Source organism: Henckelia pumila, chromosome 2 (assembly GCF_033568475.1).
Source record: "Henckelia pumila isolate YLH828 chromosome 2, ASM3356847v2, whole genome shotgun sequence".
NCBI lineage: Eukaryota > Viridiplantae > Streptophyta > Magnoliopsida > Lamiales > Gesneriaceae > Henckelia > Henckelia pumila.
Window position 1 is genome coordinate 842733 of NC_133121.1, and position 27861 is coordinate 870593.

General features: G+C 35.3%; 4 protein-coding genes across 5 annotated transcripts; 3 read left to right on the forward strand and 1 right to left on the reverse strand.

The window, feature by feature from the left end:
- The first annotated feature begins 4582 nt into the window (after positions 1 to 4582).
- LOC140881017 (ATP-citrate synthase alpha chain protein 2) lies at positions 4583 to 12013 on the forward strand. Its single transcript, XM_073285965.1, has 12 exons — positions 4583 to 4868; positions 6392 to 6568; positions 6645 to 6806; positions 6926 to 7006; positions 9018 to 9069; positions 9328 to 9442; positions 9541 to 9622; positions 9881 to 9976; positions 10066 to 10167; positions 10248 to 10364; positions 10464 to 10580; positions 11719 to 12013. The coding sequence occupies exons 1-12, from the start codon at positions 4770 to 4772 to the stop codon at positions 11788 to 11790; spliced, it is 1272 nt and encodes a 423-aa protein (XP_073142066.1). The 5' UTR covers positions 4583 to 4769; the 3' UTR covers positions 11791 to 12013.
- Positions 12014 to 14713: 2700 nt separating this feature from the next.
- LOC140879805 (S-adenosylmethionine synthase 1-like) lies at positions 14714 to 17327 on the forward strand. Its single transcript, XM_073283715.1, has 2 exons — positions 14714 to 14841; positions 15893 to 17327. The coding sequence occupies exon 2, from the start codon at positions 15902 to 15904 to the stop codon at positions 17081 to 17083; it is 1182 nt and encodes a 393-aa protein (XP_073139816.1). The 5' UTR covers positions 14714 to 14841; positions 15893 to 15901; the 3' UTR covers positions 17084 to 17327.
- An 811-nt stretch (positions 17328 to 18138) lies between these two features.
- LOC140880274 (uncharacterized) lies at positions 18139 to 23986 on the forward strand. Of its 2 annotated transcripts, none has more exons than XM_073284578.1 (9): positions 18139 to 18420; positions 18658 to 18889; positions 20303 to 20498; positions 21396 to 21566; positions 21653 to 21769; positions 22476 to 22673; positions 22753 to 22812; positions 22902 to 23000; positions 23480 to 23986. In XM_073284578.1, exons 2-9 carry the CDS (start codon positions 18753 to 18755, stop codon positions 23570 to 23572), a joined length of 1071 nt encoding a protein of 356 aa, XP_073140679.1. In that variant the 5' UTR covers positions 18139 to 18420; positions 18658 to 18752; the 3' UTR covers positions 23573 to 23986. The 2 variants fall into 2 exon arrangements, with proteins under 2 accessions (XP_073140679.1, XP_073140678.1); XM_073284577.1 differs by having other exon boundaries at positions 18139 to 18325; positions 23480 to 23985.
- A 215-nt stretch (positions 23987 to 24201) lies between these two features.
- Positions 24202 to 27824, reverse strand: LOC140885488 (probable receptor-like protein kinase At2g42960). Its single transcript, XM_073292476.1, has 8 exons — positions 27305 to 27824; positions 26217 to 26878; positions 25940 to 26044; positions 25701 to 25823; positions 25435 to 25605; positions 25187 to 25316; positions 24782 to 24994; positions 24202 to 24701 (listed from the first exon to the last, which is right to left on the reverse strand). The coding sequence occupies exons 2-8, from the start codon at positions 26873 to 26875 to the stop codon at positions 24627 to 24629; spliced, it is 1476 nt and encodes a 491-aa protein (XP_073148577.1). The 5' UTR covers positions 26876 to 26878; positions 27305 to 27824; the 3' UTR covers positions 24202 to 24626.
- Between the last annotated feature and the right edge of the window lie 37 nt (positions 27825 to 27861).

Here is a 27861-nt window from a genome sequence, read left to right on the forward strand (position 1 = left end):
GGGACTCGTAATCACGGTGCTTCTATTAATTTATTTAATATTATGGTAGTTAATACATTTGCATTACAAAATACACTTCATATGCCTCCTATGCAAATTAACAACAGACAGGTAAGAAAATGAAAAGTCGAAACAACACAAACGACATGAGACACACGCGAGGTCGGCAGCAAACACAAGTCAACAACCATTCATGAGTTACCTTCTTTTACAAAAAAAGACAAGGTAATACTCGCACCATATATTAAAAACGGATACCGGAGGCACGAGGCCAATCAATGCAATATCTTAACGCCGCGGCCTTGGGATTATCATGACCCGAGAAAGGGACACTTTGCGATGTGTGAATTTATTTTCTATTTTGCTATCTTCAAATATTTAAGTAGCTTTGAGACAATAACAATGTTATCCGGCCCCCATAATGTCATGCCCTCCTTCTTTCTTTGATTTAGAACTGTTGCAAGGTTCGTACGTAGTCTAAAACTTTTTCATTTATCTCTTGGTTCCTGTCGCTTTTTTCCACTCTCGCTTTGTGGCCATTAATTGAAACTGCCTCTCATTACTTTCAACATTCTTCGAGAACCATTGCAGGCAAGGAAATATAAGGAAAATGGATCATTGTCCTTCATCAAGGAAAGGTATCCCACAAAAACTGTTCGAAGCAGGAAAGTTCAACTTTTTAACGAAGTTGAATTGAAGTTTTTTTTATATATACGTGCTATTTTTCTGATTTTTTTCCCATGAAACAAGGAAAATACTTATTGAGAATATGCAGAACAACTTTTGGAAGTTAGAATCAAGATGCGCTGGTCAATGAAGCTCATACACCAAATACTTGACTAAAGTGCAGTAATTACTGAGTTGGTCATAAAGGAGCGATCATTTATATATTTTCTTTATCTGTTCTAGGACTAAAAAAAACAATATTTGCACTTCCTTGATAGTAACTTTTCCTTCAACAGCTCATTTAGCCTCAAGACAGAATGCAGAGCGCAAGTAGAGCACACAATATCCATAATTTCGAACATAATTATAGAATACTTGCTTTAAATCAATATATTTAAGCTAAGCCCCAAAAAAGCACAAAAGAGATATTCCAAATGTACAAGTATTGGACAAAAACAGCAAACGAACTCCTGAAACAAATGTCACCATAAAATTCACCGATCCGCGTCAAACAAAAAGGAAAACAAACGAAAAATATATGGAAAAAAAAAAACTCAGGCAGTGGATCAAAGCAAAAGGATGGGAAGGACGCACCGATGATCATGGGGACTGAATCCGAGGATCATATGATTGAGAGCACAAACTTAAAAGAGGGAGAATGGAGAGACATGTAGAGTAGCTAAGCTTGCTAAGAAACTCTTCCTCCCCTTCCATTTCACTTTTATGCATGTTACGGTTACAAAAATTGTTTTCCAAACTTTTTTTTAAAAAGTTTTTGCAAACATATGTTATTTCTTTATTTTAATATAAAATATTCCTTTCAGCCATCTCCGCGTGTCTTTATATAATTTTTTTTTTGACACAAATTTTATGATATTTAAGAGTTAAAATAAATATGTTTCAATTTCTTGTGTAATCTCACGAGTTAATCATTTTATGTTTGACTCAAAATAAATCAATTTGTTTCGATTTATTATGTAATATCAAGAAGAAAACGATGTCTAAATGTTAAAATGTAAAATCGTTGAATTTATAAACATTTTGTATTATTGGAGTGGGGTGGTCTAAGCTAATGAGTGGGATTAGATTGGTAGGCAAGAATATTTTACATGTTGGCACATGATGATCTAAGATAACTTCGACCGGCCATGATTGTTAATAACATAAGAGATAATATTTAGGCAAGGTCGTGTCTCCTTGTTTTCAATCTGAGAGAGATGAACACGAAGTTAGGCATGTAGATTCATCTAACAACATATTTTTGTGAGACGGATCTCTTTTTCGATCTAACTTGCAAAAAAAAAATAAAAAATTTATGCGAATATATACATATATATATTGCCACTTTTGAGCCGTACGTCTCACGAACGACACCGTCCGATAAAAAACTCATTCAAATTCAAGATTTTAGTCATAGGTAGGACAACCAACTTTTTGCATTATTTAGATGGATGTAACATAATTGTAACATTACAAAAAATTAGTTTATTTTAGTTATTTAATTTAATTATCGTCCCGTTATATTCTATATTTGAAAATTGAAATCATTGAACACATTCCTCAAACCAAACATGATAAATTCATGGTAAACCAGTCTAAGTAAAAACTTTGTCCATAAGCTAAACAAGCAATAACTAATTTTTTTTTTTACCACATTATGAAAGGGGAGAGGACTGTAAAGCCATTTCCAAAAACCTGGATCAAACAGTCAGGGGCGGTTCTCAGATAAATTAGGTTCGGGGCGAATAAAAAAACAGTGTTTCAATAACTTGAATAGTACTGTGATATATATATAGAATGATCCACTCAGGAATTTCGTGTGTACCGCGTGATGTTCGCGCGAACATCTAAAAATTAAAAATTAAAAACTGAGTAGTTCGCGGGAACATAATGTGGTGCACACGAAATCGCGAACATCTAAAAATTAAAAATTAAAAAATGAGTTGTTCGCGCGAACATAATGTGGTGCACATGAAATCTATGCACCAGACCTAGTGTGCAGTGGATCATTATAATTTATCTCAGGACCGCCTTATTGTACCATCTTAATCAAGAAGGTTTTGCAGAAATATCAGATTATCACATTCTAGCTGACTTTCTATCTCCTGTTCGCAACCAACGAGATGTTGATGTGTGTGCATTTGTAAGCATGGTTTTCTGTGTTGAAATGGGGTATCGGATTTCTAATATCAAAATTAGAGGTTATGAATCTTACTGTTTTGACGTGGTAGATGTCGTTGATAATTTGTATTCTGTTCCGCCTCTCCTCGTTGATTCCGAGACATACGAAAGTGATGTTCTGTGTCGAATTGGAGCCCGAGTAAGTGATGTTATGTGGTACGCCAAGGAATATGGGTTAAAAGCTTCTACCATGTGCTCTATGAATAACATCTTATCCTCCTATCGAAATGTGAGAAGAGATTGCGTTCAAGTGGATTAGAGCACATGGTAGAAGCTTTTAACTCATATTCCTTGGCGTACCACATAACATCACTTACTCGGGCTCCAAGTCGGCACAGAACATCACTTTCGTATGTCTCGGAATCAACGAGGAGAGGCGGAAAAAAATACAAATTATCGACGACATCTACCACGTCAAGACAGTAAGATTCATAACCTCTAATTCTATTTTAGAAATCCGGTACCCCATCTCAACACAGACAACAGTGCTTACAAATGAACACACATCAACATCTCGTTGATTGCAAACAAAAGATAGAAAGTCAACTAGAATGTGATAATCTGATATTTCTGCAAAACCTTCTTGATTAAGATGGTACAATAAGGGGCAGTCCTAAGATAAATTAGGTCCTGAGCGAATAAAAAAATGGTCCTTCAATAACTGAATAGTGTGATATATATATAGAATGATTCACTGCACACTAGGTCCAGTGCATGGATTTCGTGTGCACCACATTATGTTCGCGCAAACACCCGCGAACATCTAAAAACATCTAAAAATTAAAAATTTTGCGCGAACATAATGTAGTGCACACGAAATCCATGCACACTAGTTTGCCGCGGATCAAAATTATATATATATATATATATTTATAAACTAATCGAATATTATTATCAAAGTAAACCACAATATATAATTAACAAATTTACACATAATAAATGTTCTACATAATTTCTCAAAAATATCCTATTCAACAACCAATATTATTTAAAATGCACTTTTGTCGCATTTTTTGAAGCAAATTCGTCATTTTTTAAAATCATTGTACGTACGATGAATAATCGTACTAAAATAAAAATATTTTAACTAAACTCAAGTGCAATATAAAATAGTACTAAATAATGAACTAAAAACCGAACAAAAAAACATATATATAGGATAATAATAAATTCGCGTAATATGAATTAATAAAATAAAAATGCAATAATCAATTAATAATTAATAATTGAAAAAAAATAAAAATGTTACATTTTTTCAACACAATTTCAAATTTGAAATTTAAGTAATCGTCATGGTTTAATTGTATAACAAGTAAGAAAAACTTGATATGCCTACTTATGAAGCATGAAAGTTTGTGATAAATTTCGTGTTTAAAATAATTTGTTTGTGGTGATTTAACCCAATTGAAGGAAAAAATTTGCAATAAAACCGGCCTACAATCAATTTTTTTATATTTTTTATTAACTAAAATTATGTATTAATATAAATATTAAGTAAAAAAATAATCGAGACTCATAAAAAAAACGAGGCTCTGAACGATAACCCAACCCGCCCTACCTGACGATCACCCGTACAAACAGTCAACAAACACCATCCTTGTATATATTTTTTGATAAATATTATTGTTTAAAATAAGAATATTTATTGTATATAATATTGATTTATTTTTTATTATTCATATATTTATATTTATATTTATATTTAAAAAATGGCAGCATCCAACGAACAGATCATTGCCTAAATCGCCCAACCACCGTCTTCAGTGCCCATCCACTCACACAGCACTGCACCATCGAGTTGGTGAATTTCATCCTTTTGCCCAAAGCTAACGCTTTTATCCCAAATCATCCCTTTTCCAACAATCAATTTTACAGGATTCATTTACGATTTTGAGCTTGGCAACGGGAGTGGAACAAGAAAAATGGCGAGGAAGAAGATCAGAGAGTACGATTCAAAGAGGCTGCTCAAGGAGCATTTGAAAAGATTGTCTGGGTTTGATCTCCAGATCCGTTCTGCTCAGGCATGAATTCGTTTTAGTTTTGCTACTTCTTTTTTCATGATTCCGCGTGATGCTTTGCAATGTGATGATTCTGTGCCGTGAGCCCGTGAGTTACCCGTGGGAATGTTTTAGTCCATCCGTTTAACCGTTCTTATCATTTGATTTGGGTTCTTGGATCTCTGTCTGATCCGTAGAATAGTTTATAGTGTTTTGAGGTAGCTTTTCATTTTTCTCTTTTATATCGTTTGATCATCTGCTTAGCCAGAATTGTGTCATCATACTGTTAATTTTTTCAGGGCCAATTAATTCTTCTCATAATATATATTTTAAAATTTTTTGATTGGCTGATTATGTTATAGGCATTAGTTTTATGGCAATCTCCCTTCTCAACAAATACTACCGGTTATTTTCGTTGGAAATTTTTTAATGATAAAAATTTATTCTTTGTTATTTTACTCGGGTATTTTACTCGGATGTCATTAGTAAAGTTCCTTGGCTACATATTACTAGGCGCCTAATTAAAATACTGCAAAGTCAGCTATTGAATTCCCTTTGATCCTTTGATCTTACTGCTTCTTCATGTGTATTACACTTGATCAACTATTTTGAAACTGTATTATAAGACTTGACATCAATGATTGGTGACAAGATAGATATATCTGAGTTTGACACTTCAGTTTTAGATGCCACTTCTGCGAGTTTAAAACAAAAAGACAAAATTTCTTGAAGCAGATCTCATGATCGCTTGAGAAAATATGATAGCAAGCAAAATACAAGGTTGATATTCAACCTTGGTGTATGAAATATTGAGCGGACAAAATTGTGTTAATCCTTGCAATTTTAGTAGGAGTTTGTATGTAACAATTCATTTTTAGTTTTTATTTACCGCATTACAAATATAATTTACTCATGTTACTGTTAAGAATATTGATTTGGACTTGACTCCATCCGAAAGCTAGCTCAATGAGAGATTGCCCAAGTATATATATGTGTGTGTAACTCTCAGGAACTTTATTTGACCGATGTGGACAACTAACACACCAACGCACACCCCTCACATTTAGGAATGAAACAACTGGACACTTGGATTGCCCATAGCTGGACCACCCGTTAATGTCGCCCAGGAATGAAACGACTGCAGCGTGGAGAATTAAAGGGTGACCCAACTATGGGCAGTCCAAGTGTCCAACGCATAACGGTGGAACGTGTCTTTGATACCATGTTAAGATTATGAACTTCTTAACATGATATTAGTGTCAGGTTCCACCTTTATGCGTTGGACTGCCCATAGTTGGGCTGCTCTAATATCTGCACGCTCCAGATGTTCATTCTTGGATGTGAGTGAGGAGGGTTTTTTTAATTATCCCACATTGGTTGGATAAAAATCCCGAGAGTTCTATACATAGACTTGGACAATCCTCCCCCTTGAGCTAGTTTTTGGGATTGGAGTTAGGTCTAAGTTTAATTGGCCGCTTGTAACTTGATAGAGGTTTCGGCATGAATCTGATCAGAGCTACATTTCTGTCACTAAATAATGTCCTTAGGTGACCGAATCGACAGAATTTACTGATTTAACCAACCAAGAACCATGGTTATCGTCCACAAAGTTGGTTGTTAAACCTGACATGTTGTTTGGGAAGCGTGGGAAGAGTGGGCTGGTAGCTTTGAACTTAGATCTTGCTGAAGTTGCTGAATTTGTGAAAGCACGCCTTGGTGTTGAGGTGACTGATAATCTTAACCTATGGCATTTTACTATTAATCTTTGGTTGTTCAAATGTTGAAATTTATTCTTCCTAGGTTGAAATGGGTGGCTGTAAAGCTCCCATAACCACATTCATTGTTGAGCCTTTTGTTCCTCATGAACGAGAATATTACCTGTCCATTGTGTCTGAGAGGTTAGGATGTAGCATTAGCTTCTCAGAATGTGGAGGTATCGAAATTGAAGAGAACTGGGACAAGGTAAAAATTGCACAATTTTTATAATACTTCCCTTTTGATATGGTTGCATTAGTATTATTTATTTATTATTATTATTTTTTTTGGAGAAACTAAGATTGAATCATGATTTGGTTCTGCAGGTTAAGACTATACATCTTCCCACAGAAAAACCAATGACCTTGGAGGCATGCGCTCCATTAATTGCCACACTTCCATTAGAGGTAAGCTTTTCATCGATTTAATTTGCTGTTGCTAACTGAGTGGTGCTAGTTCAAACTCCATATGCTATTATTATTACTGTCTGTAAATTCCAGATGTTTGTTGTTGTCTTGTCTTTGTATCAGTTCTGGTGGATTCTAGTACAAAGCAGGTCTAGCAAGAGAATGAGTATAAAAAGACTATAGAAATAATTTTAAAAGAGTAGCTTTAACTCCTCAAAGTTGGAAGGATGGTAAGTTGTAATCAACTCTATTTATTGACCTTGTAAACCAAAGGTGACTGCAAGGTTCAGCTAGTAATTGGTCTGTTTGAAATATTTTGATCTGCTTGTGCTGGAAAATCAAGCAATAGAATAATAGTTACTTCGTTGTTTATAGAGCACAAAGTATCATAGAGGTCGGAGACAGTATCCGTATATCCAACCATGCCGACTTTATTCGCACAGGAAGGACGACTATGATAGAACTCTCTGATTGGACTCCAAAGAATCTAACCAGCCACTCTAAAAATTGTGTTTTATGTAACTTGGGCAGCAATCAGATTACACCTAAGCCAGAACCTTTTCACATACATTAGCCTCCTAGAACTAGTCTGCCCAAACTGGTTGGAAGAGTCACAATGATAATATTTGTGTTCAATCCACTCAGTTAACTTGACTAACTCAGCTAATTTATCAGCTCAAATTATAGCACTAAGTCTCCCCACACTGGTTGGAACAGTCGGAATGATAATTAATTGTATCTGTGCCACCTTGTTAATTTGATTAACTCACCTAATTTGTCCTCTCAAACAATTTTTGTTTGAGCGAACAAACTTCTATACGGATGTAATGAGTAAACTCAAGGAGTGTGTAAGTTCGATGAGAATGCAGAAAACAGGTTTCTGGATAAGTGCAGTAAAGAAGTTCTACAATCTTCAAATTTGGTCTTTATACAGACAAGAAATTTTGAATCCTGAAATATTTGAATCACAGATGTCAATGGCTGGTTTATCTCTTGAGAAACTACCCAAATCCTTCCAAAACATGACCACGAACTTTGCAATTGCTAGTTCCAAACATTTACTGACACCTGCAGAAGTCCTTTCCAGTTTTCCTCTGTCTAATAGTAAGTTTAGGCAACAAACATTCGATACACTACGCTGTAATGATCCTCAGCTGATTTAATATAATAATATAATATCTGATTTAGCGGAAAGTTTCTTTGATCTGTACTTTATCGGCGCTTAACTGCTCTGCTATGAACTATGTCCTGCTACCCTGTTTGCAACTTTTCTGAGATGCTGTGCTGGTTCTATTCTATTAGACAAGCTTGACTGTTATCAACCATAATCAACGCAAGAAATTAAGATAAACTGAGATTTAATGGCATATAATGTAAATAAAGATCCCAGAAATTGACCTCTGTACAAGGAGATTTGCTCTCGTTACCTAGCCTCAGCTAGTAATCTCATTCAAACAAAATAACAGTATGTTCAACTCTAACCAACTCTCTACTCTTATAGTTTCTTTTGCCTCTTCCGCAAGACATTAATTCTAAAAACTAGATAATATCTTTGGCCCAAATTATTTTGGCCCAATGTACATAAGTCCCTAGCATTGACTGCATCTTCTGAATATGTTCTATTTGACAATTAAGGGGATCAATCATACCTGGTTCAGAGAAATCATCTGTTACTCTCTTGCATCCAGACTTGATATCTAAATAATTCAGCTATAAGCTGGATGACAAAACTGTACGTAAACAACTAAAAAAAACAAGCAAACACAAAAACTTATTGTCATCAAAGACTCTGCTTTTTGTGCTGAAATATACTTTTTTAAAAACCATCTGGTCTAGGTTTGCCATTTTCTGTGTTTCTTTAACTCCATATTGTCAACGCTAAGCCACCGTAAAGTTTTTACCTACTATTAGTTTAATCGTTTTATCGTTATTGTGTTGTTTAATATGCAGAAATCACTGTAGAATTTACCTTCACCCCTCATGGCATGCTAATTTTTCGTTATCAATTCAGGTTAGGGGGAAGATAGGCGACTTTATTATTGGCGTCTTTTCTGTTTTCCAAGGTATATACTCCTTGCCAGCCGTGGATTATGTTTCTTGATTTTTATTTCCATTTCCTAGAAATTAGATGATGGAAAGAGTGAAAATGCATGCATCTTTTCTCTTTCTGGATGCAAAAAAAAGATTTTGGAAGGAAAAGAAATGCTTGCCTTTTTCTTTTTTTTTTTTAAGAAAATGTTTTGCACTTATGTGTTTGATGAGTCCCAGATTGAGTACATTGTCTTTCTAACTTCATATTTGATGTCCTTCTTTCACCCCAGATCTGGATTTTAGTTTTCTTGAGATGAATCCATTTACTCTGGTAAATGGAGAGCCGTATCCACTTGACATGAGAGGAGAGTTGGATGATACAGCTGCCTTCAAAAACTTTAAAAAGTATGGCTCATTAGTTGTTTTACATGCGTGGAACGGTTATTGTTTCCTTTTGATAATCATTTTGTTGCCTTTTATGCAATTTTTTTTTTTTGTTTCAGATGGGGCAATATCGAGTTTCCCCTGCCTTTTGGACGTGTATTAAGTCCAACAGAAAGCTTCATTCACACATTGGATGAAAAAGTAAGTACCCTGTGTTTCGTGAATCGTGTAACTTTTGCACTTCTAAAACTTCCTCCATTACTCAAAAGCTTGTTCCCTTGTGCAGTTTTTTTCCATTCATTAGATTAGCAAAAAGGACTTTTTGCTTTTTGTTACATTTTATAGTCAAGACATTCTATATGATTCACTGGTTTTGAACCTTTGGTAGAGGTTAATCCATCGAAACATTTCGTGATCACCTTGTTGGCATCTTATTCATTCATTTGCATCGTGTTACAGACCAGTGCATCATTGAAATTTACTGTCCTGAACCCAAAAGGACGTATCTGGACAATGGTAGCTGGAGGTGGCGCAAGTGTAATATATGCTGATACAGTAAGTATCCATACTTGTCCATGTGCCTGTGCCGCAAATTTCTACAAAGTTCATAAATATTTTTCCACACTCTATTATTTTGTCAAAAGGTTGGGGATTTGGGCTATGCATCTGAGCTAGGTAACTATGCGGAGTACAGTGGAGCTCCAAATGAAGAAGAGGTTTTGCAATATGCCAGAGTAGTGATTGACGTAAGATCTTGAGCTTTATAATCTAAAATTTTCATTCTGATGCACTCAGCTCTTTTTTTTTTTCTTTGCTGGTCCTCCAGTGTGCCACAGCAAACCCTGATGGCCGTAAAAGAGCTCTTCTTATTGGAGGAGGTATAGCAAACTTTACAGATGTTGCTGCTACTTTCAATGGAATTATCCGGGCACTCAAGGAGAAGGTTTAGTTCAAATATTTGATGCATTTAGATAATCTTACTTCTGCATTTATGTGCAAGACTTCACTTTTTTTTTTTTTTTTTTTTGTTTCAACTGAGTAGGAATCCAAGTTGCAGGCATCAAGAATGCACATTTATGTTCGTAGAGGTGGTCCAAACTATCAAACTGGTTTAGCTAGAATGAGGGCTTTGGGAGAGGAACTAGGGGTTCCAATCGAGGTAAAAGTTGATGTCTGTTCTATAATAAGCTGCATTCAGTTTATTTTAGGTTCGAGCATTTGCTAAAAAAAAAATTATTCTATTCAATTGGGTTGGAATTTGAGCAACTACATTATCTTTGTTTTATGTTTGTCTGTAATTTTTTAAAATTATTTTTAGAAACCTTTTTGATTATCATCATTCCAACGCATCAAAGTCAGAAAGATGATCAATTCAATTTGAGCAACTACATTATCTTTTTTTTATGTTTGTCTGGACGAAATTGAATTGATCATCTTTCTGACTTTGATGCGTTGGAATGATGATAATCAAAAAGGTTTCTAAAAATAATTTTAAAAAATTACACATTAGTTGAACTCCATACTCAGTCTTGAAAAACTAACTAACTCCGCTGAGCTATTTGGCAGGCTGACGGAGACTTCTTTTTGTTTTTATGTTGATCTCTCGTTCTGATGGTTTTTTAGACAATTTTGTATGATATCAAGCTATTGACGAATAAAATAGTCTCCGCAAGCTATTTAATGAGATCCTACATTAAGGGTAATACCCAAATCATGTATCCAATGATTCGTATTTTTACACATAGGCGTAATTAATGATATATTGCTGACGCGGCAAATCATGAGACATTAGATCTATCATTGGGGTAATACTCATATGCTAGGTTGAACTCTAGTCCGCAAGCTTATAAGATCTTTTAATGACAATTTTTGTATTCAGAAAACATAAGACGTTTAAGATCCCAAAAACCTTTAGTTGGATCTCCCATCACTTTTTAACAAGCTTTTTAAGCTTACAAAATAAACTATTTCAATTTTGTAGGACCTTAAATTTTATTAAACATTGTAATGTCTTTTTGTAAGTTCTTTCACACCTTCTAAGTTGTTTTAAAGACCTTGTAAGCAAGGCAAACACTCCCTCAAATTAGCTTCCGATGTAAAAAATTTTATAGTCCAGAAATATTCATATATTTATATTTGATGATTATGTTTTCTTTCACTTAAAGATGAGTTTTGAAGGATATTCTTAAACTTGTCTAGATCATTGTCTTTCCTTCGCAAAACATGAAAAGTTATCATAGTAGCGTTTTTGGATCTGGATCTACGAGTAACATGAATTGCATCGATGATGTAAGCAGGTTTATGGGCCTGAGGCAACAATGACTGGCATTTGCAAGGAGGCAATTGAGTGTATCATGTCAACTGCATAAAGCTAACCTTGCATTCTGATCATTTTCATGACATCCATTAGTTTTTTCGGTTTCAGAATTTCAATTTGAGCAGTAGATGAATTAAACTTCTAAAAGCATTGGCTGGTTTGCTTGCTTATTTGTGACCTCTCCCTCTGTGTGTGTGTTTTCTGAACCTGAATTCAGATCAATTTTCTGGAATGAGAATTCATTAGTTGAGGGGATGCATGCATGTTTCCTTGCTTGTACATTCATCTAAATTCCAACATGAGTTGCATGATCAAATTTGGTATTTTTTTATTTTTTTTCCACCTTTAGTAATCAATTCGATCATCTAAAATTTATATTAAATTCTATGTTTCATTTTTCACAGTAGCACCTAACTACCTAATGCAATTGCTGTAATTAATAATAATAATAATAATTAAAAAATATATATGGAGACAAGTCCTCGTGGTGACAAGGCATGCATGTTCCATGCTCCTGGGAATGCTAACTTCTGTTGATAGGGGATAGGTCCAAACTCATGCATATACTTTTTTAATTCATTAAATTAATAATATAAATGAATAATATTTTCCATTCTCTTCTGTCACTTGCTGCTCTCTGAGATCAGCACCACTTCGTAAAGAAAAAATAAAAATAAAAATTAAAATTAAATAGCACCACTTGACAACACAATTGGTGACTTTCAACCAACGTGGACTCCATAAATAAAATATTTTAATATTAATTTCGACTTTCGAGAGATTGATCATGTATATGCTAAATCATGAGCAAAGTTTACAACCGTGACAAAAACTTTTATGATATTATTTTACCAATTAATTTTATTAGACGGATTCTTTAATTGATCGATCAATAAAAAAATTTACTCTGTGAAAAAACATTATCTTTTTATTATTGATAAACCTACTCACAAAATGTAGCATGTATACGCGAGGGAAAAAAAATATTTTTTTAATCTGTGGAGGGATTTTCTATAATGAAAACTACATTCGTTTTAGTACATGTCACCCGCAGGGCACTATCCTGCGGGTGATGTGTAACCTCATGATTGATCAAAATTAATGGGTTTCACATAGGGCCCACTAATTTTAACCAACTATGGGTCTCCATGTCACCCGCAAGCCACTATCCTGCGGATAGCATCTACTCAACCGATATTTGAGATCTTCGTGTCATGCTGGATGCCAGAATATCTATCAATTGTTTGCATAAAAAATATAAATTGACATACTCACCCAGTGACATGTCGCACATTATTATTGTAAAATGCATGGCATGCACTGCGCATTATTATCATAATAATAATAACAATAACCCTAATAATAATTCAAATTTATCAGCGTCGGCAGATCCATATTAATTTAACTGGCAGGACCATCTATATTAAATTAGATTGACATTAATCTTGACTTACGTACGCTAGGTTTTCACTAAAATTAATTCGAATTTATACCAAATTTTGTTACATACTACCAAACAAATTAATATTGTTTAATTAGAGGCCGAACTCTTTTAGCTAGCATGATCTAATAACCTAAACCAGATCATATATATAATATATTAGCTTTGAGGTTTGCTGAATTACCAGTATTTTGTACACCAAATTAATATCGTGGTACCTAGATTTATTATTACATGTTATCTATCAAATAGGATGCTATCGATTGATTTCTCCTTCAATTTATTTTTCAAATATATCTCTAGTTTTACAAAAATCATTATATTTATATTTATCCTAATTACTCTGATACACGGAAATGTGTTTATTTGTGGATCTCATAGTCGTTATTTTTTATGCGTGTTGGGTGAATCTTTCAGATGATTGTAATATTCAACAAGTCACGATAGCGAAGTAAATTACATTGTCCAAATTCTATGTTACTCACCTATTTCACCAACTCGAATATACATTGATTTTTTTATGAGATAGCATTTCAATTGTAGATCCAATGACTAAAAAAAAAAAATACATATTTATTTTCACGTTAAATAATATATTGTATCGTAAAAAAAAAATAATGTGACTGTTTTTTTTAGAATCAGATCTATAATTCAAGACATCAAAGCTAACAGAGTAGCATCAAACCAGGATATATGCCACCAACCTTGAATTTGAAAAGGGAAAACATCAACCAACGAATCGAATAGACCAAGATATGACCACATCATGGGTTGGTGAACGCGATCCCAAATGCAAAATCCCATTCCCACCCCACTTGTATTGTACACACACAAAAATGCACTAGTATTACTATTATACTCTATTTTTTTTTTATTGCAAAATCTGCGTCATAACTCGTTAGTGGGGTTTTATTATTAATATCTAGGAAATTTTTTTTAAGAATGGACTCTATATCTTTCAAAATACTTTTTATATACATTATATAATTTAAATCATGCCCCCACATGGAATATCACGATGGACTAGACATTTGAACGAGTTTTTCTGTCCGTGAATTTAAATAACAGTAATAAAAAATCAAGTTTAGAAACAATAATCCATGTGGCATACTGCATCGATAGAGTAACTTTTAATCAATATATGTTTGTTTAATATCAGTACAAAAAAAAATTTCACAAAAACTCTTATAAAACTGTAAATTTAGTTCATCAAATCATTGGATCGGTTCGTCTTATGGCAATGTACTTAAAAAAAAAAAGAATTGTTATGTTAATGTACATGTAAAATTTTATTTTTGATTTCATCCTCCATATGGGGTCATGCTAACTATGAAAATAAAATAGAATTTAAGCACTTAAATTGTAATTGCAGCCTAAACTTTCCACCAAACAAACCAATGTCACTCTCTCAACGACTACGATCAGTCTCTACCGTTGGATCAGATGACGTGAACACACATCGGACGGTGCATAATCTCCTTATTACAACCACCCTACTTAATCTAGTCCCCAGCATAGATTTAACTGCACACTCCACCGTTTCATCCATCTATAAATAACCCACTTGCTTCATTCTTCAAGACTCGCAAGTATTGGTGTTTTCCTACCCCATAGCCGAAGGATACGCGAATCTTTTGTCGGCAGCAGCTCTCATTTGCGAAGGTATTCGATTTTTAGCAAATCTTGGGCTTCCACGTCTTGGTTTTTTACATTTATGAAGGTTTTTGTTCATGGGTGTGGTGGGATGTAATGCTGCTGTTATGAAGTTTAGCAAATTTTTGGTTTTAGCATTTGATATTCGTTTTTGTTCGTGGGTTTTATTTTTTTTCCTCGTTTGTGTGACTGAATTTGTTTCTTGACTGATTATGTTGTGTGTCTGAGTCAGTTTTGGGAGGTTTTGAGCTGCGAACAGTTGATTTCTTTCGATTGCATAGATCGTATCACCGAGAATTGACCTTCTTACACGACAGTCTTAGACTTCGTGTTGACTGTTTTACTTGCAGCGGGTGAAATGGGTGAGTTAGTACATAAGTTAATGTATGTGTGTCTGAGTACATTTGTGGATCTTCTTATCCCAGATCTGCTACAAAATTTTGGATCCGTTCATGATCTTTGGGATCTGGATGACGTCTTTTCGTTTCTCAAGATTTGGGGTTAAGATTTAATCGTAAAGTGAGAAATACTAAAGATCTGAACTTGGTTTTGCTTCTCAAGTATAGCAGCTTTGAGTGCTGCATGTTCTTGGTGAATTTCCTCATGATTTTGGTTGGCATGATCTTGCTTCATATTAGTTTGATCAATATATGTTGAAAATTTTGTTTCTTTCAACTCAGATCTGTTCTTTGTGTGCTCTGTTTAATGGTTTTAGTGAAGAATTACCCCTTCGCTATGAGGAGATTCTTGGTTTTTAATCACTGTATTCTTGCTGGCATTTGGAATTTGATTCTTCATTATGCTTCACTTGGTGAAAAGAAAATATTCTTGTATTCTTTCTACTTAAAAACGCGTTAAAGCAGGTTCTTATATTGATGCAACAGCATACAAGTGTAAAAACTGTTGCCTTGTTTGAGGGATTCCTTTTCTTCTTGAACATGTCAATTGTAATGTAGAATTCTTTGGATTTTTGGTTCGTAGTGACGATTTTTGGTGTTATCTGCGTTTGTATCTTATTGATGGAGGAACTGTATGATGTATATGTGTTTTATCGTTGAAGGTTGGGAAAATGGACACCTTCCTATTTACATCCGAATCCGTGAATGAGGGTCACCCCGACAAGCTCTGCGATCAGATATCTGATGCAGTATTGGATGCCTGCCTAGAACAAGATCCGGACAGCAAAGTTGCTTGTGAAACCTGTACCAAGACTAACATGGTGATGGTCTTTGGTGAGATCACAACAAAGGGCAATATAGACTACGAGAAGATCGTACGTACCACTTGCCGCAACATCGGATTCACATCTGATGATGTTGGTCTCGATGCTGACAAGTGCAAGGTCCTAGTTAACATCGAACAACAAAGCCCAGATATTGCACAAGGTGTCCATGGTCACCTGACCAAACGCCCTGAAGAGATTGGTGCCGGTGACCAGGGACATATGTTTGGCTATGCAACTGATGAAACCCCCGAGTACATGCCTCTCAGCCATGTGCTCGCTACAAAATTAGGTGCTCGACTCACGGAAGTTCGTAAAGATGGCACTTGTCCTTGGTTGCGGCCTGATGGCAAGACTCAAGTAACTGTTGAGTACTACAATGAAAATGGTGCCATGGTTCCTATTAGGGTACACACGGTTCTCATCTCGACTCAACACGATGAGACTGTCACAAATGATGAGATTGCCAAGGATCTCAAGGAGCATGTCATCAAGCCCGTCATCCCCGAGAAGTACCTAGACGAGAAGACAATTTTCCACCTCAACCCTTCAGGTCGGTTCGTGATTGGTGGGCCTCATGGTGACGCTGGTCTCACCGGTCGTAAAATCATCATCGACACCTATGGTGGCTGGGGAGCGCACGGTGGAGGTGCCTTCTCTGGTAAGGATCCAACTAAGGTCGACCGAAGCGGTGCATATATAGTTCGACAGGCTGCCAAAAGTATCGTGGCCAATGGCCTGGCACGTAGATGCATCGTACAGGTTTCATATGCCATTGGCGTGCCTGAGCCATTGTCTGTTTTTGTGGACAGCTACGGTACAGGTAAGATCCCGGACAAGGAAATCTTGCAGATTGTGAAAGAAAACTTCGATTTCAGGCCTGGCATGATCTCCATTAACTTGGACTTGAAGAGAGGCAGTGGCGGAAGGTTCTTGAAAACAGCTGCATACGGCCACTTTGGAAGAGATGAACCAGACTTTACTTGGGAAGTTGTGAAGCCCCTCAAATGGGACAAGAGCCAAAGCTGAAGCCTTGATATGTTTCTTGCAAGTGCTTGAAAATTGTCTGCTGCACCGAAAGTATTGTTGTATTGTGTATTTTGCCATTACATGTTTTTTATTTCAGCCGTTGTCAGTAGTTGTTTGGGTTTGGAGATTCTGATAAAGACTAGGAAATATATATGATATACCATTTAAGGAATCTGTGTGTTGTCATGTATGAATAACGATAGTCTTCAAGTTGATCAATGAATTGTTGTTGTTATGAGTTTTTTATTTGCTCCACCATTTTTCTATCTCTGTGGACTTTAGAGTTTGAAAACGAAACGGATCCAACCCGTTTGAAATGTAGATAAAAATAGGTAAACGAATAATGTTTACTTAATTATAACTATATTATCTATCACTATCAATTTTACATGAACACTTTAGAATTGGTGTCATGTATAATTTTAATTTTCCCTAAAACTCCCTACATCTTATGATCAAACTAAAAATAGTTTTACTACTTTTTCAAAATAAAAAATAAAAAAAAATTGAGAAGGGGATTGATAAAATATTAAAATATGTTAATAATTTGGGGAAAATGTTGGAAGAGGTTAGCTTCGAGTTTGCATAAAAATCTAATATTTTTCGAGTTGTCAATAAATCTCAATTAATCTCACATATTTGTCTATTGTCCCTTAGTACTAAAAAATAATAATAATAATAATAATAATAATAACAATAACAATTTACTGTATATATCTCTAAAAAAAACAATCAAGTTGATGCTTCGATTATTCATTGTTTGAGAAAGATTAATCAAGTTGTCCATCTATTAGTTTTTAGATGTCTACATCTTAAATGTAATATCTTGTTTAAGGATGCTATTGCTGTCTTTTTTAAAAAAAGCTGTAATCTTTGATCGACCTTTATGATAAATGATAATGAATGTAATCTTTCTTAAAAAAAAAAAAAAAAACAATTTACTGTATATTAGTATATATCATATTATATATTATATAAAAAAAATCATATTATATATTAATGGAATGTGGTGGAGTTTTCATATAGAGAGCCGTATTGATAATGACAAGGTATTGGCCACGTCCAACGCGCTTCATTCTTTCATTCATCCTCTCAATTTTCCCCATAAATAAGGCATCAAAAAGGAAAAAAAGAAAAAGAATGATCATCGGAAAAAATCTAAAATTCTTGTCGTGTCTAACGAGAAATGATCAGAAATTGGAGTTGTCTGGATCATGCCTTTGATTACTCCAGAGTCCAGAGGTTTTTTCTCCCCAGTGCTGATTTATTTTTGAAAGTCATTTTGTCCATCTTTGCATTGGCCTGTGAGATTTTTGTTCCATCCTTGTTCCAATGTGGTATAAAGCTTCTCTTTTGATACCCGATTCATTGATATATATTGATTTTTTTTACCTATTATTATTCGGCGTAATTCCCAGAATTTACATGCATTAGAAATCGATTTGATGATTGCACAATTAGGAGTGACAATTGCAGCTTTTGTTTTCTTTTTTTAAGTTCAATTTCAGCTGTTGGATTTGATGCAATCATGCAACTTTTTCTTGTTTGGGTAAATTCTTGATTTTGTATCGTAGGTAATGTTGAAATTGGAGATTGCACAGCAATGTGGCGAAAAGTGATTTACTTTCTTAATAGAGTTTTAGGGGCTTTAATTTAACGAGGTTTTAGAATGGACAAGAATAGAGTGGATGACTCCGAAGCAGGACCGGTGGTGCTTCCTAAAGTTGATAGGTTTGGATTTTTGAAGCAGGAAAGTAACTCCCCTGATGGTTTAACGAGAAGCAGATCAGCTTTTGAGTATGAGAGGTGTGCATTTTTTAGGAAGTTAATAATTTCTCGTACTGCTTTTCTTACTTTAATATAATAATGTATTCATATTGCTTTAGCTTTTATGCTTTTAGTCCTATGATAAATATTATCCTGCATTTGATTGCTCAGAGGATTTTGATAACCAAAACCATGTTATTGGCTGCAATCCTTGGTGTTTTTCGACATCTGTACAGAAGATTCAATTTTAGCTCTTCAATTCCCGCCACAAATTTATGTTTGCTGTTTCTGCTAGAGGATTGAGTATTTCATCTTCTTTCCTGATTTTACGTGATAAAAAAATTCCCCTAAATTTTAGATCTGTTTAGAGTGGATGTAACAGAGTGATTAAATAGCTAAAAAATATGATTGGATGGATACCAAAACCCTATTTTGAATGTCATGGGAGTCACAATCATGTTAGTGTTTGAACTGATAGATGTATAGTTTTGGCATGATCAAATCAGTTTTAGATACGTGATTCATCATAGCTTACTTTTTTATAATGTTTTTAACTGTAATCCTGATGTAATATATTGGATCCAAACACACAACATATATATATATTTTTTGAATTAAATTATCCCAAAGTCAATTTCTGAAGTGCTATGCTTCCCCTCCGTTATGGAGGACATCAGCTAGTTTGTATTTTCTAGGTGACTTAATACCCTTGTCTGAAAAGCACAACCACAGAGATTTCTTCTTGACACCCAATGCAAGTTTCAACTATGGCATCAGGAAGAGAGAACTTTTAAGCCTTGCTTTCTATTTCAGAGGCTGAACTGAATAAAACCAGCAAACAAGAATTTTTTTTTTGATAATTTCAGTGATTTAGGTTGAGAGTTCTACTTAGACTTTGCCTTGTACTCTGATAAATAAGAGATTAGGCTTTGGTTATTTGAGTTTCATAGATAGTTGCTTGGCTACGAAATTGTGATTCAAAATTTAGACAATGTTTTATTGTGTGAGATTGTGTTGTATGTTAACATTGAAGGTTCTCGTACTGAAGCTCTAAATTAGTAACTATATATCTAGCACTGAGGCAGTTTTGGCCCGCTGAAAGTCTGCAAAAGCTTACCTAAAAGATATTCAAGAATTAAACCGGAAAATTATGTGAATTGCAGGATGCCAAACAATTCAAGAATACCTCCATCATCTGGAAACACTGAAAAACAAGTAAACCAAAATAAATTCTAGCACGACTTAATGATTCGTCTAGAACTGCACAATATTTTAAAGAAGTCTCTTCTATCTCTTAGCATTTTGTTATCCTTGCTTTAGATCACAGTCATGTCGTCTGTATGATCGTTTAGGAAATAATTTGTTGAGGTTTTTGTTCCAAAATATTTTTTTTGGTTAACACGAGGGGTGTGCTTTCCATATAATGTTGTTATATCGTTATGGGCTTCTCAGGGATGAAAGAAGAATTAGAAAATGGAGAAAAATGATCGGGGTTGGAGGAAGTGATTGGAAGCATTATGTTAGGAGAAAACCTCAAGTTGTGAAAAGGAGAATAAGGAAAGGTATTCCCGATTGTCTAAGAGGACTTGTCTGGCAGTTAATCTCTGGCAGTCGCGACCTCTTGCTCATGAATCCAGGAGTCTATGAGGTAACCATGTTGTTTTTTCTAATGTCAAATATGCATGGGAATCCACCCTGGTGCGCATGTGGTGGGCACACATTTTATGTTGTTTCTGCCTTCATAAATTTAAGCAAATGGAACCGATATTAACAACTGTTTTGATTTCATCTCAAAATAAAGTAATTTTTTTAATTGTTGTACTTTTGTATGGTAAGAACCTTCTTTGTACTTGCTTGAATTGGTTTAAACTACTCTGAAATCTCATTAGTTTGAGAATATGACAGCTTTTTGTTCAATTGTTGCATGGCATGTATTTCTCTCAAATTTTGGTATTTGAGTTATTTATTATTTTTTAGGTTGTGCTTTAACCATGGCTTGATGAGAATGTATCCGCATGTGAAGTTTTGGTTCTCCTTACAAGTCTTGTCTATGTACCTACTAGTTGCCATCATCTTGTATCCCGTGTTTTGATAATTATATTTAGTAGTATGTTAAAATTCTCACTTGCCTCATGAGTCCAGGGTGCATGCAGGCTCTGTTTAGTATAACAATATTTCAGTTGCTGATAAGTCTTCATATTCTTAACCTGTTGACCGTTCTAAAGAAATTGAGTTAGTAGCTGTCCAAATGTAATTTATTTGAGCTTTGATCTTGAAACCCATTTATCTGTCTCTGAGGAACAATCTGTCATGTGGCTTTCATTTATGGTGAAAATCTTGGAGGATATCAATTTAGATGATTCTGGAATCGTTGGATTTGAAAATTTTTGCCTTGTTTCTCCTTTTACTCTTTATAACTAATTAGCTGTGATTTTGAAAGGTCACGTGTAGGGATGAATTTCTTTGTAGGCGTTGACGCAAAAAAAACGTGTTACCACATTTCCTTATTTTGTTCTCTCATGATAGTTCTTGTGTTTCTGTGCAGCAATTAGTCATCTATGAGACATCTGCTTCAGAGCTAGATATTATTCGAGATATTTCTCGTACGTTCCCTTCACATGTTTTCTTCCAGCAAAGACATGGTCCAGGTCAAAGATCTCTTTATAATGTTCTGAAGGCGTATTCTGTATATGACAGAGATGTTGGATATGTGCAGGTTTATTATATATCTAAATTGTTATTTATTTGCCAATTTCCTAATTTCCTACCACCTATTCAAACTAAAACTTCTGTTGGTTTCAGGGCATGGGATTTGTGGCCGGTTTATTGCTCCTTTATATGAGTGAAGAAGATGCATTTTGGTTGCTGGTTGCTCTCCTGAAAGGAGCCGTTCATGCTCCGATGGAAGGATTGTACTTGGTGCAGTTTTAGTTGATAATTTCTGCAATTTGATTTAGAGTGTGATTAGTTTCATCATTATTGCCACGTGATGACGTGCAAAACATCTACACTAATAAATATGATGATGAGATCATGTAAATCCATGTAGAGTGGCATTCGAGCTTATCACTTTGAATCCTATACTAACTTTAGATGTTCTGTTTGTGCAAATAGTTTTGCTTTATACCACCTCAAATATTTGAGAGTCCATCATGACAACAAACATTTATATGGTTTGTGCATATAGTACCTTGTGTGAAAGGATGATGTCTATTGACGCTAGTCCGGCATGATTTTACTTGAAGTTCACCTGATACTCTCAGTTGAATTTAGTAATGCCATGTAACAGGAAATATAAGCAAAATAAGGCCACTAGCTGTCTATCTTTCTGTTGATCTGTCAGCGTGTTTTTAATCTTGACTAAAGTCTCACTTTAGGTGCTAGTAACATTTTATATTGGGAGTTGAAAGTCCAAGGTTTACCATTGATGCATTATTTCCCGATATATCAGCTTCTGTAAAGTTGTGATACCTGATTTTTGTTGAATTTCTTACACATCTTGTGCGACTATCATGGCACGGTTTTATTACATTCGTATGACAGTCGAACACTGTTGCATCTATGCTTCAGTGCCTTGGCGTTTTTATCAAACTTGAAACTATAAGGAAGATCTTGAAATGTTCAGGTGGGGCTGCCTCTTGTGCAACAATATCTATTTCAGTTAGAGAATTTGGTGAAAGAACACTTGCCAAAGTTGGGAGAGCATTTTGCTCAAGAAATGATAAATCCGAGTATGTATGCAAGCCAGTGGTTCATAACTGTTTTTTCATACTCATTTCCATTCCATTTGGCTCTTAGGATTTGGGATGTCTTTCTCTCTGAGGTTGGTTGTTAGCCATGTGCTGTCATTTTTACCTGCATCCTTACACATTCTAAATTTGTCCTTTTCCCCTTCGCTCCAGGGTGTAGTCATTGTCTTTAAAGTTGGTTTGGCTCTGCTGAAATACTGCCACGACGATTTGGTGAAATCACACTGCCATCATTTCTTGAATTCTTCTAGTTCCAATGCTTTTTAGTGGCTTATCTCAAATAATTTTTCTTGGTTCAACAGGTGAAGTTGCCCTTTGAAAAACTGATACATGCATTACGCAACTTCCCTGAGGATGCCATGAATCCTGATATGTTACTTCCAATGGCCTTCTCAATTAAGGTTCGTTTTTTCCTTTGCAAAAGTGAAAGTATGTCCTGTGTTATATGTCCCACAATGGGTTCACAAAAAATTCTGAGCGACTAATTAGCTCGAAATGCTTTGGCACTTGATAAGTTTAGTTTGTAAGAGTTTAAGCCCTCTTGTTAAATTTATGATTTAACATTGTGCTTTAGTTAAGAACTTGATGATATGAAACGTCAATGACGTGACGTGACTAAGTTGGCATGATAGGTTAGATGAAGGTGCATTCGTCGAATATTGATGGGTAAGTGGAAGTCACGCAGTGTGGCTGTTATGAGCGTTATTTGGCTAATTTTTCTTGGTTATTGCCTCATACTGTTACACACAATAACCCAAAAATGCGCGCGCGCGCACACACACATGCACTTGAAACACTTTCTTTTGTTCTTTTGGATTGATTGGTCATCTGCCGCTGTTGAATCTATTACTTTGTTAACATTTGCAAACGAATGATATAGGTGTCAAAGAGCTTGGCAGAGTTGAAAGAGGAATATGAGAAACAAAATGGGAAGCTATCAGATCGTATCAAGCAGAAACTGCAGTCATCTTGAATACTTTACTTTGCACTCTGTTTCAATTGAGTAGAGCAAATATGTGAATATTGTTTTGTCGTATATTTACTGGCCTTATTCGGGCCGTTTGTGACTCTGTATATAGTAGATGTTTTCCCCATTCAGCCAAATGGGAGTCTTTTAAAGAAAGAATTCGATCTCTTTGCCAACAAGTCGACGAACACCGGGGTAAAGCTTGAATTATAGTTGAAATGTGCAAGTACTCAGTTAGATTCACTTGATTGTGGGTTGATTCAATCCTATCCTTTTTTGTTTTTGTTTTTGTTTTTGTTTTCATGAGGCTATGTAATGGACAACGTGAAAATAAAACGCGATGTCCTACTAGGATCAAATAATCTTTGATTGTGATATTCTTCGACCCGATTGAGGCAACAAGTCAGAATACATTAGAGGTCATATTATGGTTGTAACGTGTTATTTGTTTATATTTGTTGGTGTGACATCGAATGATCTACGGCTAACTTTCTTGTATATTATTATGGAACCAGGCTGCCCAATAAGTTGTGTATGATTCGACCCAAAAACTCACATAACTCGTCTCTTGTAACTTTGAACACATATTATCAAACATTATTGTATCCAGAAAACTCGGTTAACCAAAACCATTACATGTTTCAATATGATCACATAAATCCCTTTTTCTTAATAGTCTGCTAAGAAGCAAAACTCATTTCTTCCATCAATGAATTGAATATAGCTAAACACTTGCTAGTATACCATCAGTCAACCCCCTTAAAGAACAAGAATATTTGGAGAAATGGAGCAACAATACCAACAAAAGATATAGTTTTTTTTTTTAAAAAAAAAAAGGAAAAAAGAAAAAGTGAAATATTTTATGATAGAATCTCCGCTCACCTATAGGTATGTTTTTCCTTCTACTTCTAGACAGCTACTTCTTGAGCATATCATGCATTACTAGAATTCTGGTACTAAATGAGATCCTTTCAAAAGATTCATGGAGGCCAAAGTAAGCGACTCTTTTTAGTAGTCCTCAATATTTACTTCGGCTCTAATAGTGTGGTTGTCTCTCTTTTCATCGCTGCATAGTTTTCTCCGGCTGAGAATCAATCTGTACGCCACTTTCTCGAGTTCTTCGATGCCTTCGATCCTATGGCATTTATGTTTTCATAAGAATCAAAACTCATTAAATCTTTACTAAAAGACACTTTGCAGGATTGGAACACTGACCTCTCTTGGTATAGGATATTCCTCTGATTCGAGCATTCGGACAACCTGGCTCATCCTAGGTCTCTTGTCGGAATCTGGATCGACACATCTCAAAGCAGTCAAAAGTGCCCTTTTGAGGGCTCGAGTTGGTGGCCTCGTGTCAACTTTTGAATCCACCACTTCCTCTGAGCGCCTACTTCCAACCATCATTTTCAACCAGTCAACCATATTAACCTGAAAATATCCACAGTTTCGCGCACTTGGAGTTACACTTGATACGTGAGACAAAACAAAACTAGACTACACCAATAAGAGTTGTTGAAGAGTAACTACTTAAATATCCAAGGGGAGTCAAGTCAAAAACATTGATTAACAAAAATCTTAAAATTTATATTCTGCTCTTGTATTTCTAACACAAAATAGTACCTCTGGAGCAGGACGCCCATAGTCTATCGGATCCCTTCCAGTTATCGCTTCTAATAGTACAACGCCAAAGCTGTAAACATCGCTCTTTTCGTTTAGAAGTCCAGTGTTGGCGTATTCAGGAGCCACGTATCTGAATAGTAAGAGACAAGTTGATGAATGAGGATGCTTCTTACATCAATCTCCATTTTTACGTACAACTAAAAGTGTTTTTAGCTGATATCACAAAGTAACTCGACAAAGGAACTAACCCAAAGGTACCCATGACTCGAGTTGTGATGTGACTTTTTCCAGCCCCAAGTAGTTTAGCCAGACCAAAATCAGATACCTTGGCATTGAATTCTTCATCAATCAGTATATTGCTTGACTTTATATCTCGATGAACAACTTTTGGCTCAATGGCTTCATGCAAGTACGCAAGACTGCAGCATATGTATCATGTGCCATGAGACCTAATATATGATTGAAAGGAAAAAGACTGAAAGATACAAATGAAGTAATAGCTCAGCCAACTTACGCTTTAGCTGTGCCGAGGAGAATCTTCATCCTCGCCTCCCAAGTAAGAAATCCATGGTGACGCATAGCTCCATGGAGCCATTGCTCTAGATTGCCGTTGTTTACATACTCGTAAACTAGCATCCTTGAAGATAAGATTAAGTTTACAAATTCAAAGCAGGAAGGTACTATTCTGTTGGCTATGTCATCCAAATTACACCTACACAAACTTTAACAAAATTATATACCACTGAATGATACCTATGAGTTCCTTCAATACAGTATCCCAAAAGTCGAACCAAATTTTTGTGACGCACATTACCAATAGCTTCAACTTCCACTCTAAATTCTTTTTCTGCTTGACCTCTGCGCATAAAAAAACATAAACATATTAAATTTCACGATTACCGTACTCAAACGCCATGTTTAGATCACTGCAGAACATAGACAGCCACACAAGACAACTGGAAAGGCAATTGTTCGGCAAGACTACCCACTAAATATGTCTTAACGTAGAATAGAGTCAATTGTAACTCACAGATTATTAAGGAGCTTTTTGACAGCCACCGGAACACCGTTTACAAGCTGTCCTCTGTAAACCACTCCATATCCACCCTCTCCAATAACATTTTCCTTTGAAAATTTGTTGGTCCCAAGTTCAAGATCTCGTAAAGTAAACCAATGGCCCCAACCCAAATGAGAAAACTCAGGGAGACCACTTAAAGGTGAAGGAGCAGTGAATGGATTCGATGAAGAAGGTATGAATGTCCCCGAATTCCCTTCTTCTCCTGACTCTGATCCACGATGATCTCTATCCATGTTATGGAATGAATCAGGCTGACTGCTGTTATCTACATTTTTCACTTTTGGCATCTCTAAATGGACGAAAACCGAATCAGATTCTTCATTGCTCGACTTGTCATGAATGGTGAGAAGAATCCCATCTCGTGGAACAAATTCATCCACGGGCACTTGTTCTACCTGCACTTCTTTGATTTCTTTCGAAACCGTAGGTATTTGGCTTAGAGGGAGCTTGTCTTTAGCTCTTCTTGATTTCTTCCGTTTGGTGAGATAAAATGTCAACAGGAGGAGGATAACCACAATAGATACACCGATTATAATTCCAATAATTTGCCACACCTTGAGACCGAAAAGGCTGGAATTCTTGGAGAGTTGTGCATTCAGACCAGAAGCCATCCTCTAGGATGTGGAAAATACCAGTAGAGTTCGTTAGCACAAGAAACACACACAAAAAATGACTTGTCTTCTACAAAATTTGCATATTTGAGGAAGAAAAAAGAGAGACTATATTGTGAGATTTGAATAATCTCCCATTCCTTTCTGAACATTTTACAATCCATGAATCCACTAAACAACAGAGAACGTAAAACCAATTTAATTTAATTTGCTAAATATAAAAACTTGAAATTTCGCGAGTTTCTTGTGAAGATAACAAAACTGAAGGTTTAATACTGAAAATAACTAGCACAAAATGCTCATAAAATCCAAGAATTGTCACGAAAAAATATGATGACATTGGAATATACAGGGGTAAAATATCTTAAAAAATAAAAATAATTACCACCATAACAAAAGTGCACATTTCAAAAGCCTTCAAGATGTTACCTTTCTTGGAACTGTATACGCAAGAGAAAGCTTCAAAGCCAGGATCTTGAAAACTCCATCACCATAACATTGCCTCAGACTTATAAAAGCGGAAAAAAAAAAATCAACTCCAGGAAAGCTCAAGTATCCACTCCCAAAAATATGCCCACATTTCAGAAACTCCCAAAAATCTAAACTTTGCCAAGAATTGAAACACCTCTCATCTCAAATGGCAAATCCAAGAAAAACAGAAGCTCGGAGAATGCTAAATGGTGATGATAATGATCAATGCGCCATTAATGGATTCATAATTGCTGACTTAGTGGTGGTTTCCGGTATGGAGCATGGATATAAATTAAATCATTACGTGTGTGTGTGTGTATATAATATATACAGAGACACACACACAAAAGAAAAATAACAAATAACAATGGGAAATCAAGATTGGAATTATCAATGGTGGGTCATGAGAAATGTCATCATAATCATATCACGTCATATCATAACAACAAAGGACAGTAGTAAAATCGAAGAACAGGGAGATGTAGAAGGCATCCTTCCCACTTTTGGTCACACAC

Coding starts and splice junctions, on each gene's coding strand:
- LOC140881017 (XM_073285965.1), top strand. CDS start 4,770: ATGGCGAGGAAGAAGATCAGAGAGTACGATTCAAAGAGGCTGCTCAAG. Junction 6,569..6,644: donor AAGCACGCCTTGGTGTTGAG/GTGACTGATAAT, acceptor TATTCTTCCTAG/GTTGAAATGGGTGGCTGTAA. Junction 9,070..9,327: donor CGTCTTTTCTGTTTTCCAAG/GTATATACTCCT, acceptor CTTTCACCCCAG/ATCTGGATTTTAGTTTTCTT.
- LOC140879805 (XM_073283715.1), top strand. CDS start 15,902: ATGGACACCTTCCTATTTACATCCGAATCCGTGAATGAGGGTCACCCC.
- LOC140880274 (XM_073284578.1), top strand. CDS start 18,753: ATGGACAAGAATAGAGTGGATGACTCCGAAGCAGGACCGGTGGTGCTT. Junction 18,890..20,302: donor TCAGCTTTTGAGTATGAGAG/GTGTGCATTTTT, acceptor TGGGCTTCTCAG/GGATGAAAGAAGAATTAGAA. Junction 20,499..21,395: donor TGAATCCAGGAGTCTATGAG/GTAACCATGTTG, acceptor GTTTCTGTGCAG/CAATTAGTCATCTATGAGAC.
- LOC140885488 (XM_073292476.1), bottom strand. CDS start 26,875: ATGGCTTCTGGTCTGAATGCACAACTCTCCAAGAATTCCAGCCTTTTC. Junction 25,824..25,939: donor TGTATTGAAGGAACTCATAG/GTATCATTCAGT, acceptor CTTATCTTCAAG/GATGCTAGTTTACGAGTATG. Junction 25,606..25,700: donor CTCCTCGGCACAGCTAAAGC/GTAAGTTGGCTG, acceptor CATATGCTGCAG/TCTTGCGTACTTGCATGAAG.